The sequence below is a fragment of the Zalophus californianus genome, chromosome 6 (genome assembly GCF_009762305.2).
Source record: "Zalophus californianus isolate mZalCal1 chromosome 6, mZalCal1.pri.v2, whole genome shotgun sequence".
NCBI classification, from domain to species: Eukaryota; Metazoa; Chordata; class Mammalia; order Carnivora; family Otariidae; genus Zalophus; species Zalophus californianus.
This window is the reverse complement of record NC_045600.1, coordinates 141,628,451-141,640,504: the sequence shown is the minus strand read 5'-3', so window position 1 is coordinate 141,640,504 and position 12,054 is coordinate 141,628,451. Positions and strand designations below refer to the sequence as shown.

The following is a 12,054-nucleotide window of genomic DNA, read 5'->3' as shown; positions in this document are numbered from 1 at the left end:
GGTGTGGTTATATCATTCACCAATGGATGAAGCTGTGTTTCAAGGAAAATTAAATGGCTCTTGAAAAAAAACGAGGGATTTTGTAGCCACTCCAGCCCAATCTAACTGTATGTGTGAATCCAGGAAAGAAGTCCTACGAGGCCATGTGACTTCATTGATGTAATCTTTGCTAGATGAAGAGATCTGTATGTGCTCCATGCAGTTTCTCTGTCAGTTGTCAAGAGGGTGGGTTTGTTCCCTCTGTTTCCAGAATGGAGTTTCAGAGCTGTATAAATTCAGGTGTAGATATGCTCTACCGACGCAGGTTTTGGATTAGTGTGGTGAACTTGCCAGCAATTTTTCTCTTCTCTGTGTCTGTAGGAAGCAGAACATCAGAGGGCCATGCAGAGGCGTGCTATTCGTGATGCCAAAACTCCTGACAAGATGAAAAAGTCAAAATTTGTAAAGGAAGACAGCAACCTCACTCTTCAGGAGAAGAAGGATAAGATCCAGTCGGGCTTGAAGAAGTTAACGGAGCTTGGGACAGTGGACCCAAAGAACAGATACCAGGAGCTGATCAACGACATTGCCAAGGTACCATGTGGGGGGGACAGGGATGGCCTGGCCGTGCATAAACCTGTCCCAGCACTTGTGAAGTGACCATAGCTGTTGAGATGATAGCGTGCCTTCAGCGTGCGGGCAAATGAGGGTCCTCTTCTCTGAGGAATTGTTTCTGACTCCTCCAACACGAAGACCTCGCCTGCCCTTTGATGACTTATTCCATGGCCTAAATCAGTAGGAAGAAGCCCCTAGTTAGAGCTTCCTGTGCCTCGATTTGTCTTTGGCCTTAAATAATTCTTCTAGATCTTTTTAATGACTACTCTGACATATAAATTCACATCCAGTTGGTCAATGAAGTCCTTGATTTATGTGAATCTTCATGAATAAGGGGCTCTGGGGTGGGCCCAGAGTGTAGGTGTTGACTGTTGGCCCAGTAAGGCAGTACCATGCACATCAGGGAGCTTGGTAATTGATATGGTAAAATGATCTTCCCTCTCCTGACAACGTATTTAAGAGGTTAAACCAGCTTTGCAAGTAAATTGTAAGAACGTGGAAGTCTGTAAAAGTAACACATTTCCCTACCTCTAGAAAATACAGACAGGGAAAAAGATTGATGAGATCTGAATTTCTTTGCTAATTTTTTAACATAAATTGCTGTCTGTTGGGGCGCCTGGGTGGCTCAGTCGGTTAAGCAGCTGCCTTTGGCTCAGCTCGTGATCTCGGGGTCCTGGGACCAAGCAGCGGGGAGTCTGCTTCTCCCTCTGCCCACCCCGGCTTGTGCACACTCTCTCTCTCTCTCTCTCTCTCTCATAAATAAATAAAATCTTAAAAAAAAAAAAAATTGCTACCTGCTAAGAAAGTGTGGTCATGCAAGCAGTTAAGCACTGCTGGGCTCTAGCACAGATGATTTGAGAAGCACGTGATACCTACCATCATATTCCTAATTTTAATAATTGTGTCTTAGGACATTCGGAATCAGCGGAGATACCGACAGAGGAGGAAGGCTGAGCTGGTGAAATTGCAGCAAACGTATGCCGCTCTGAACTCCAAGGCCACTTTCTACGGAGAGCAGGTGGATTACTACAAAAGCTATATCAAAACCTGCTTGGATAACTTGGCCAGCAAGGGCAAGTGAGTATTTTTTTTTTTTAAGAATCAGTGTCAGGGGAAAAAGAAGTAGAGGCAACTGAAGTGACCTTGGAAGTTTTTACTTAAAACATGCTGGGTCTATTTATTGCTTTAAATCTTTGTTTTGCTTCTAAGTGTTTGCATGATTTCCTAGTTCCATTTGTTGTACGATGTAAATAAATAATGTAGGGGGGATTTCAAGGATGCTTATTTATTTCTAAGCACCCCTTGTTCTAAAATATCTTCTTGGCCCTAGAAATGAAAGAAGCATGGAAGGAAGCTAGTTAGTGCTCCCCAAACCCGGGTGTGCCTCAGAATCACTTAAGGAATATGATAGACATTTCGATCCCCTGGTCTCTCTCTACACCTCCTAGGGACAGGAGCCCAGACCCCAGCTTTTCCCTGCGGGCACCAGTGACAACCAACACACATCAATTTATAGGGAGGGAAACTGAGGACCCAGAGGGATGGGGTGGTGGGTGCAGGTTCTACTTACACTACTAAATAGGGTTAGTTTATTTTGTACTTCTCAGTTTTCAGTTTAAGAATTTTCCAGCTTCAGAAAGGTTGAGAGAATAGAACAGTGAACACCCGTAAACCCTTCACCTCGATTCACCTGTTTTTGACATTTTGCCACATGAGCACCCCTTCTTTGGCTTCCTTACTCTTCACCTGCACTCCGGCTCTCTCCTTCCCTCCCTGGAAGACTGAGGTGAGGCGGGGCTGATGTGCAGGGATAAAAATCAGGCCCACACAACCCAGCTTGCAGAGCCAGCTCCTGTGACCTTTTGACCTTTCCCCATTGTTGTTTGAGCACTTCCTGACTTGTGTTCCTGGTTCAACTTGTACTTTCCCCTCCCCAGGCTTGGAATTAGCTATTTCTCCAAGCATTCCTGGCGCCTTCTAATGAAGAATGGTGTTTAGAAACCACAATCCAGGCACGAGATGTGCTCATTGCCACAGGGTCGTTGTTGCATTCTAGGCGTTCTAAGCAGACAGAGCTGGGTCCTCCTTTCTTTTTGTAATGGCTGTGTGGTATCCCACTGCATACAGAGATACAACACTTGGTGTAATCAGGTCTCTCATGATGGACATTTGTGTTGTTTCCACTCACTTACTTAAAAAATTCTGCACCAAATAACCTCATATACTTATTTTGCAAATGTGGGCATATTTTTGAAGATAAAGTCCTAGATGTGGAATCACTGGATCAGAGATTTTGTACAGTTGTAATTTCTATAGATCTTGCAGTTGCCTTCCGTAGCGCTTACTTCCTTTGACTCCTGTACCAGCATTCCCGCCCCTTGAGACCCTTCTATGGGAGCCCCACATCCCTGGTTCTCAGAGATCCCTAGTCTTCCCTTGTTTACTTTTGAAAATCACTTCTTACCTTGATTATCCCAATAGCCTCCTAAGGTCTGTTTCTTTTTCCTTGTTCCCATTCCTCTGTATTTGCTACACTGGTTTAAAATCTTCTAAATATTACTTATTCTGAGATACATTTATTTTCGCCCTGCCAAGCCAAGGGGCTTACCGGGACTCCCTTGGGGTTCAATACAGTTCCTTCAGGCTGGTGTTAGAAGCCTTCACACCTAACTTGTGGGTGCTGGGTGTTGAGAGGGGAGGGACCTAGGCAGATGACATAGACTGTCAAATTCATGGTGGGTTTGCAAATACAATTAAAGGCAAAAGCAGTTTAGTAATGCTTCCCCTGTTGTGCAGAGAGAGTGCTCAGGCTAATTCTAACACTTGCCATTTTAGAATCGGTACGTTACTTAGGCTTGTGTCTGCGAAGTCCGTTTTCCGACCTCATATTCTCGAACTACCAACAGACTTGTAGTACACAGTTACAGATAGAAGGTGATAGGGTGTGATTTTTTACAGGGTCTCCAAGAAGCCCAGGGAAATGAAAGGAAAGAAAAGCAAAAAGATTTCTCTGAAATACACAGCAGCAAGACTGCATGAAAAAGGAGTCCTTCTGGAGATTGAGGACCTACAAGTGAACCAGTGAGTATTGACTTTTTTATTTTGTCTTATACGTTGACTTGATTTCTGCATTTATCACCTCTTTATCTTACTGCCTGTATTTGTGCTGTGTGGATGGTCGTTTCCATGTTTTCTTTGTACTTCTGTATCTGCTTAGGTGCAGCAGGCCTAATAGTCAGGATTGTTTTGTCTGTCAGAGAAAGGGTTCCTTCTCCTTTGTTGTGGAATATTTGCCCCAGACTGTGTTTCCACCTGCTTGTGTGGGCCCCATATTAATCTTTTTTTTTTTTTTAAGATTTTATTTATTTATTTGACAGAGAGAGACACCGCGAGAGAGGAAACACAAGCAGGGGGAGTGGGAGAGGGAGAAGCAGGCTTCCCAAGGAGCAGGGCTCGATCCCAGGACCCTGGGACCATGACCTGAGCCAAAGGCAGACGCTTAACAACTGAGCCACCCAGGTGCCCTGGCCCCATCTTAATCTTTCCTCTTTAAAGGAGGATGCCATTTCTTATTCTCCTACGTCTAAACCAAGAATAAATAAGAATAACAAGAAGAAGAGTTTACTTTATTCCCCTTGAGGCTGGGAATCAGGGACTTACCCTCATTCTCTTTCCTGGGAAGTGCCAGCTTGCTCTCTACATGATTCCCGAATCTGGCCTGGCTGTCATTAGCAGGCATTATTACGTGCCTTCTCAGTCGGCCCTGTGACCTTATGCAGCTGAGCTTGCCGATTTTGTGTCTGTTAAAACAACAAGTTTGTTTTTTCAAGATTTTATTTATTTATTTGTCAGAGAGAGAGCACAAGCAGGGGTAGCGGCAGGCAGAAGGAGAAGCAGGCTCCCCACTGAGCAGGGATCCCAATGTAGGACTCGATCCTAGGACCCTGGGATCATGACCTGAGCCAAAGACAGATACTTCACTGAGCCACCCAGGCGCCCCTGTTACTTGGTTTCAAAGCCTCTAGCAGCAAATTGAAAAGAAGAAAGACAGGCAAAAAAATGGACAACATTTGAACAGTAGAAAATAATGACAAAGAAGGGAAGAGTTAATAAATATGAGATAGACTCAAAAAGTACATAAAGTGTTCAGCACAAAAAACCTCAAAAGGACCAAGGTCCCCAACTGAAAAATGACCAAAGAAAATACAGATAATAAGCCATGATTCACACACACACACACACACACACACACACACACACACACACTCAACCAGACTCTAAGAAATGCAAAGTTTTAAAACGAGATACTGTTTTTTAACTATTGAATTTAAAAACCTGGAAAATTATTTACTGTTACTTTTAATTATTATTTTTAAAGTTACATATAATGTATTATTTGTTTCAGGGGTATAGGTCTGTGATTCAACAGTCTTACACAATTCACAGTGCTCACCATAGCACATACCCTCCCCAATGTCCATCACCCAGCCACCCCATCCCTCCACCCTCTCCCCTCCAGCAACCTTCAGTTGGTTTCCTGAGATTATGGTTTGTCTGCCTTTCTGATTTCATCTTCTTTCACATTTTCCTTTCTTCCCCTATGATTCTCTGCCTTGTTTCTCAAATTCCACATACCAGTGAGATCATATGATTGTCATTCTCTGATTGACTTACTTTGCTTACCATAATACCCTCTAGTTCCATCCATGTCATTGTAAATGGCAAGATTTTGGGGTTTTGATGGCTGCATAATATTCCAGTGTGTGTGTGCGTACATACACACACACCACATCTTCTTTATCCATTCATTTGTCGACGGACATCTGGACTCTGCGTAGTTTGGCTATTGTGGACCTTGCTGCTATAAACATTGGGTGCAAGTACCCCTTCGGATCCCTACATTTGTATCTTTGGGGTAAATAACCAATAAAAACATGGAAAATTACTTTATTATGCAGTGATGGCAAGGAAGTAGTGGGATAAGTAAGCACTTTGGCATACATTTCTGACATTACTGCAAAAAGGTTCGGTGATATACATAAGGGTTGAACTTTTTTAGCTGCTATGTAAAACAGTGTGGCAGTTCCTCAAAAACTTGAAAACTCTCTATATTCCAGCAATCCCACTTTGGGGCGTGTATTCCAAAGAACTGAAAGCAGGATCCCAAAGAGATAATTTACACTTCCACGTTCATAGCTGCATTACTCACAAGAGCCAAGAGGTGGGAGCAACCCAAATGTCTGCAGACAGATGTGGAAACACAATGTGCCACATACACACAACAGTGGAATGTTATTCAACCTTAAAAAGGAAAGACATCTGTCCCAGGCCACGACATGGATGAATCGTGGGGACATTGTACTAAGTAAAATAAGCCAAGTGGTGAAAAGACATGTGCCTTGTGACCCCACTTACAGGAGGTGCCTAGAGGAGTCAAACACATAAAAATGGGGAGTAGAATGGTGGTTGTAGGGCTGGGGGAGGGGGAAGGGGAGCTGTCATTTAACAGGTACAGTTTCAGTTTGGTAGGATGAAAAGGCTCTGGACTATCTGTCGCACAACAACATGAATATACTTAAAACACTACTAAACTACACACTCAAAAATAGTTAAGGTAAATTTTATGTCTTGTGGTTTTTATAATGAAAGACATTTTAGTACTTTGACCAAAAATTCCATTTTTAGGCACCTATCATAAAAAATAATCAGAGGTAAAACCAGAGATTTACATATAAACGTGTATCACAAGTGTAATAATGTAAAAAGTAAAATCAACGTAAGTGTTGTACAGTAGGTGAATGGTTAAACTTTAACTACAACATGGAATATTGTGTGGCCATTAAAAAGGATGTGTTCAAAGAATGTGAAAAATTCTCAAAATGTTACTAGAGAGAAGTTGGGATACAGGACTGTATTTACAATTTATGCTAAAAAAATAGGTAGATAAGTGAGTGGGTGGTTAGATAATCTTTATGTGGACAGAGGCACAGAAGAACATACACTGTTTTAGTGGTTATCTTTGGCTTGTGAAATTATAGGTGCCTTTTCTTTTTCTTCACGCTTTACCAATTTTCAAAGTTCAGTAATGAATCTATGTTATTTTAGGATCAGAAAAATTAAAGCGGGGGAGACAGCTGCTCCCTCTGCCTGATGCTCTGCCTGCTTGTGCTCCCTCCCTCCCTCCCCCCCCCCCCGAGATAAATAAATAAATAAAATCTTTAAAAAGAAAGGAAGAAACCAGATAACAAAGCAAACTGGTTAAAATAAAATTATCACAGGAAGTACCTATAAGGAAAGACCTGTGAGGACCTCCCGCTGAGTAAGATGCGCGTGTTCTAGTTCATGGATTTTGTAACCTCTCCCGTAGCTTCTGCATGGCCTCTTCTGCATCATTTGTGGTTCTCAGCTCAGTTCCTAGTAGATAAGTTTGCTCCACAGTTGAGTTCTAGAAATCTGGGCCGATGTACTTCGATCACCCAGGGAACAACACCTTGTTACCATAAAATTTCCGGGCTTGTAACACGTTGAGAATGAGAGATACTTTAAATATTTTTGGTAAATAGCAGTGTATCTTTGGTGGTACTTAGTACTCAGTGCCTTTATAGCTCTGGCAGCTCCTCTCATGGCTCTTCTTGTTCTTACCCCTTTTGTTTCCTTGAGCACTTGTTGCAACAGTCCTCCACCACACATGCACTCACACACACACCTTTCCTCCCTCTGCTGCCAGTCAAGTTTCCTCTCAATACGCTTTTATTATTAGATTTCAGCAGTAGCCACAGGGAAGCCCAAGAGAATTCCTGTGACGTCAGAGGCTGTCGTGGCCTTCCTCAGTGGTCCCTCTTCCTGTGGTATGCAAGGGCTGCAGGGAGGGTTGCCTGCCTCTCCGCAAATCTCCAAGCATGTGGTACTTAGAGTAGCAGCCTCACGTTGCTCCACCTGTAGAAGTACTTTGGACCTTTATTTTTTACCCCTTTTCACTCTTGAAGATTGGTTTTTTTAAAATTTTATTTGAGAGCGCATGCGTGCATGCATGAGCAGGAGGAGGAGCAGAGAAAGAAGCAGACTCCCCGCTGAGCAGGGAGCCTGATGAGGGAGTGGATCCCAGGACCCCGAGATCATGATGTGAGCTGAAGACAGACATTTAACTGACTGAGCCACCCAGGCGCCCCTTGAAGAAATCTCCTTTCTACATTTCATAAAATATTTTTATACGAGAATGTAAAAATCACACCCTTACGATGTTATGTTTCAACAGGTTTAAGAATGTTATCTTTGAAATCAGCCCAACAGAAGAAGTTGGAGACTTTGAAGTGAAAGCCAAGTTCATGGGTGTTCAAATGGAGACGTTTATGTTGCATTATCAGGTGGGTATGCACCACGCAGAACCGAAAGCTCTGTATGTGCAGTGGTTGTTCTCGATGAGGTAGGAGAGCAGGTATAAAGGAGATCGATTTGGGGACAGCTGTCCCATACCCAGCAGTGGGCTGGGCCCCACACGGGCGCGAAAGGAGCGAGGGCCCCTGTGCGTCCGCCTTTGCGCTCCCCGGAGAGCTTTGGCGGATAGGTACGCTTCTCCAGGCTTTTATCTGAAGCTTCTACTTTGTGTTGCCACTAAATTGAACTGGTACCTTGACCTTGAACAAACTCTTAAGTATTGATAGTAGAAAATTGTTAGTTTATTTAAGTAGCTTGAAATCTTTTCTCTCGTTTTGATTTGATCTAGGGCCTTAAAGGTGTATTTCTGACAAGGCGTGTATAAATTGCATCTTTGTAAACTGAATCCCATTTTAAATTCGGGAAGAACTCGGCAGTGAATCATTTCATAACATAATTTTAGCTAATTTTTATTCCGAAATGTCTCCAGTGTTCACACATTAGAAAAGCACCAGGATGCCGTGAGGCCTCCTGGGCTCTGTCCAGGCTCCTGCGCTTCATGCGTGTCCTCAGCTCCGTCCGTTTCTCACTGCTGTCCCCTGTCGGTCTGGGCAGGGGCCGTCTGCACGTGCTGACCCCCACCCCTGTCCTTTTTTCCTCTAAACGTGTTACCACTCTGACCAGCTCTCCGCCCCCTCCCCAAACTCTCCACTCCTTAAGGACCGTGGTGTGTCTTCGTTTCCTTCTCAGTGATGAGTAGATCCTCAAATGTGTTAGCTGGACCAAAGTGAAGCGATTCCGTGATGCACGTGCTCAGGGGCTTCTGCAAAGGAAGATCCTGGTGGCCTTCAGGCTCACCAGAGTTGCACAGGCCGACCAGCCTGCCTTGGGTAGTGTGTTGGTCCATGCACGTGTGCGTCAAATAAGGAGCGAGCATCAGGTATGAGGTGTTATGTTGGCACAGGTGACACACCAGGGCCCTGGTGCTCATGGAGCCGCTAGGATTTTTCCAGAAGATGAACTGGTTGAACTTCGGGGTTCTTTCAAGCGCTTTGACTCTTGCTTTCTCATCATGTCTCTTCTGAAGTTCACGGGTGAGACCACTCACTTCCTAAATGTGCTCTGGACCGTGGAGGGCAGTGGGAGAAGCGGGGGCTTTATGCTCGGATCCAGATCCACTCTGTGCTGTTGGGCAAGTTCCTGAACGTCTCCAAGCTTAGTCTTTAAACTTGAGATAATCAGACCTCTAGGACTTTGATCAGGACTTAAAAAGACACTATCTGATGTGCTTACCCAATGTTGAGCACATAGTAGGCACCTAGTAAACATTTTGTCCTTTTCCCCCTTCAGAATATAAAAGCTTTCTCACGTGGAATAGAAAGTAAGACTCTAGTCGATACCCTTGTGATGACCTTGGTGGCCGTGTCCTGGTTTTAGTGATTAGTGTATTTATCACAGATTGAAATGCCTTCACCTTCCCCAGGTGACCTGTCACTTAGACTGGAGACACGTTATTGTCACTTCTGAAATAGGAAGTATGTGTGATGACTGAACATGCTGCTTTTTCTTTCCCTGTTTTGTGTATTTTGATATGAACCACATGACGTCTTAACTCCAAATGGGCCAGAAAATTCAGTTGAGCAGCATGCCCTGTTCCTCGAGCCCTCAGGGGGCTTGTGCAGGGGACGGCACTCCTTTCTCACCCCACTTCATGTCTGTCATTCCTCATTCCTTCTGGGTCCCTCCCTACCTCATGTCTTGTCTTATGCCACAGACTTGACGGTCAAAATGTTTTTTTGAACAGGACCTACTGCAGCTACAGTATGAAGGCGTTGCTGTCATGAAATTATTTAATAGAGCTAAAGTAAATGTCAACCTTCTGATCTTCCTCCTCAACAAAAAGTTCTACGGGAAGTAATGGATCCGTTGCCGCCAGCCTAGAAGGATGAAGGAAAGAAGCTCCTCACGGTTCCCTTTCTCGGTTCCTTCTTTCCTCATTGGAAGCAAAGACCTGGCCCACAACGAAGCCTCAACTTGATACACTCCCAGCGCCGCACTTCTCACCCCTCCCGCTCCGATGGGACTTCTGTTGCCCTTTCTTCACAGTGAAATTGTATTTCAGGCTTAGTCTGACCCTCTTGTTCCTTCATTTTCTTCCGTCACTTAGGAAAGAGCGGAAGCTCCACTGAACTCTCTCTCCATTGTTAAGGTCTGAGAGGCCGCATGACTCTCTTGTAAGCTTTGATGTTTGTGTGAATTAGCAACAGGGATGGTGGGACTTGAATTCTTGCTATTTGGAAGCAGGCGCGCTCAGCGCTAGTAACGGACACGCATGGAAGGCACACAAACATCTGCAGTCACTAGGTTTTCATTTAAAGGTGACACACCTTTACATTTCCATCCCATTGGTCAAATGGAAGGATCCAGGGGCTTCTTGGTTCTCTTCCATTCTGTTTTCCTTTATGCGCAGGAGCTAACGGAAATCACTGTTCTGTGCTCAAAGGAAACCTTTCGGGCAAAGGGAGAGACACGGCTTTTAAACGTCACCATTAAACATGACCCGTGCTGTTGGTGTAGCTCTCTGATCGGCGGCCGGGAGAGGCCCACCGGGACTACCCGGCTGCCGGGGGGTTCGCAGCGGTCTGCCCTGCTGCCTGCGTGTTTGTGCTGCTGGAGGGAGGGGCTCCATCCGGGAAGGCGGTCCTGTCCGCTCTCCCTGTGGCAAAGGGACTGGCCAGCCCTAGCATAGAGTGTAACTGTCTTCAAAACTGTTTTATGTCTCAAGAGTGCCTTATGAAAGTGTAGATTTACTTCTTAAAATGTGGGTGATAGGACTTTTTTTAAGATTTATATAATGCTTTAAAAGCCTTTAGAATATGGTAAGAAAATGGTTTTTAAAAATTGGCTTATCTGTATATCTGAACTCTTAGAACTTTCTTACATAGCTACAACACTAGGATTTATCTGCCGGGTTGCAGGGAGATAATCCTGCCTTAAATAGACTGAAACAAAAACAAAACCAGCCAACCGACATTAACTTGGTATTAAGATCTCTTTTTCCCACTTCTTTCTCTTCTCTTGCTGCCCGTGCCATGCCTTTATTTTATGAGCTCCCATTTTTCTGGGTTTAGTCAGAAACAGTTCAATTCTAAACATTGAATTTAGGAAGCTTTTGTTATTACATAAAAAGTAATACACTTTAAAAAAAAAAAACACAAAACCGTTTATCCAGGAAAATACATTGGAAATCATGCTACTGGGCCTCCATTGTCTCTGATGTTTTGGTTCAGTATTCTTTTATCATAAAACAAAGTTTAACAAAGTAAACTTACATTTAAAAATTCATTGATGTATATTGAAAGCCAATAAACTGTTCATTAATAACAAATCATGTGATGTGTCCCTATTACAAATGTAAGCATTGGAGATAAGTTCTTCCTGAGACTGTTTAGTCGGTAAGGTCCACCGTCGTGCAAATGTGAGTTGTCTGAGTCTTCACACCCTCCACCTGGGAAGAGGTGAGGTGTGGCGCGCCACCAGCCCAACCTGGTTTTTTTTACTGTATTTTGGAAGATCACTTTTTAGTGAATATTTTCCTCAGATCAAAAGCAGCTGCTAAGAAAAGTAGCATCACCACAAAAACTGAGACCTACCAAAGTGTCAACCCTTTCTCCTGAAGAGGATAGCCATCCCCGATGCCCATCGGACCCCCATGGCCCCATGCATGGTAGACCCTGAGCAAAGTTTACAACTCCTTTAATAAAATACGGTGTTTCAATTATTTGTGAGGATTGTAGTGCCCTTGATAAACTCCTAATGCAAAATAGTGCAACATGCACTTCAAAATTTCGTGTAGAATCACGGTTCAAACAGCATGGAGAAGGCCCAGACCAACTCGTTTCCCAGCGTTGAAGCCCTGTAGCTCTTCCTCCTGCTGTTCATCAGCCGTAGCCTTGTGTGTCTCATCCCTCAGCCTCTGACCTTCTCTTCCACTGGCCAGCGTGACATTTATCATGAATTTACTTCCAACCATTTGGACTGCCCACGAGGTGGCCGCACACAATTGCCTTTGTATCTCTGTAGGAA

At 44.0% G+C, this 12,054-nt stretch overlaps 1 protein-coding gene across 1 annotated transcript in view; it reads left to right on the top strand.

Moving 5' to 3' along the window:
* Window positions 1–11,356, top strand: part of IQGAP1 (IQ motif containing GTPase activating protein 1) — a 103,359-nt gene extending 92,003 nt beyond the window's left edge. The window contains exons 34-38 of the mRNA XM_027569682.2: window positions 361–573; window positions 1,505–1,671; window positions 3,553–3,675; window positions 7,850–7,958; window positions 9,773–11,356. Coding sequence (XP_027425483.1) covers window positions 361–573; window positions 1,505–1,671; window positions 3,553–3,675; window positions 7,850–7,958; window positions 9,773–9,886 — 726 coding nt within the window. The 3' untranslated portion in view covers window positions 9,887–11,356. The remainder of the gene's footprint in view (window positions 1–360; window positions 574–1,504; window positions 1,672–3,552; window positions 3,676–7,849; window positions 7,959–9,772) is intronic.
* Window positions 11,357–12,054: the final 698 nt, after the last annotated feature.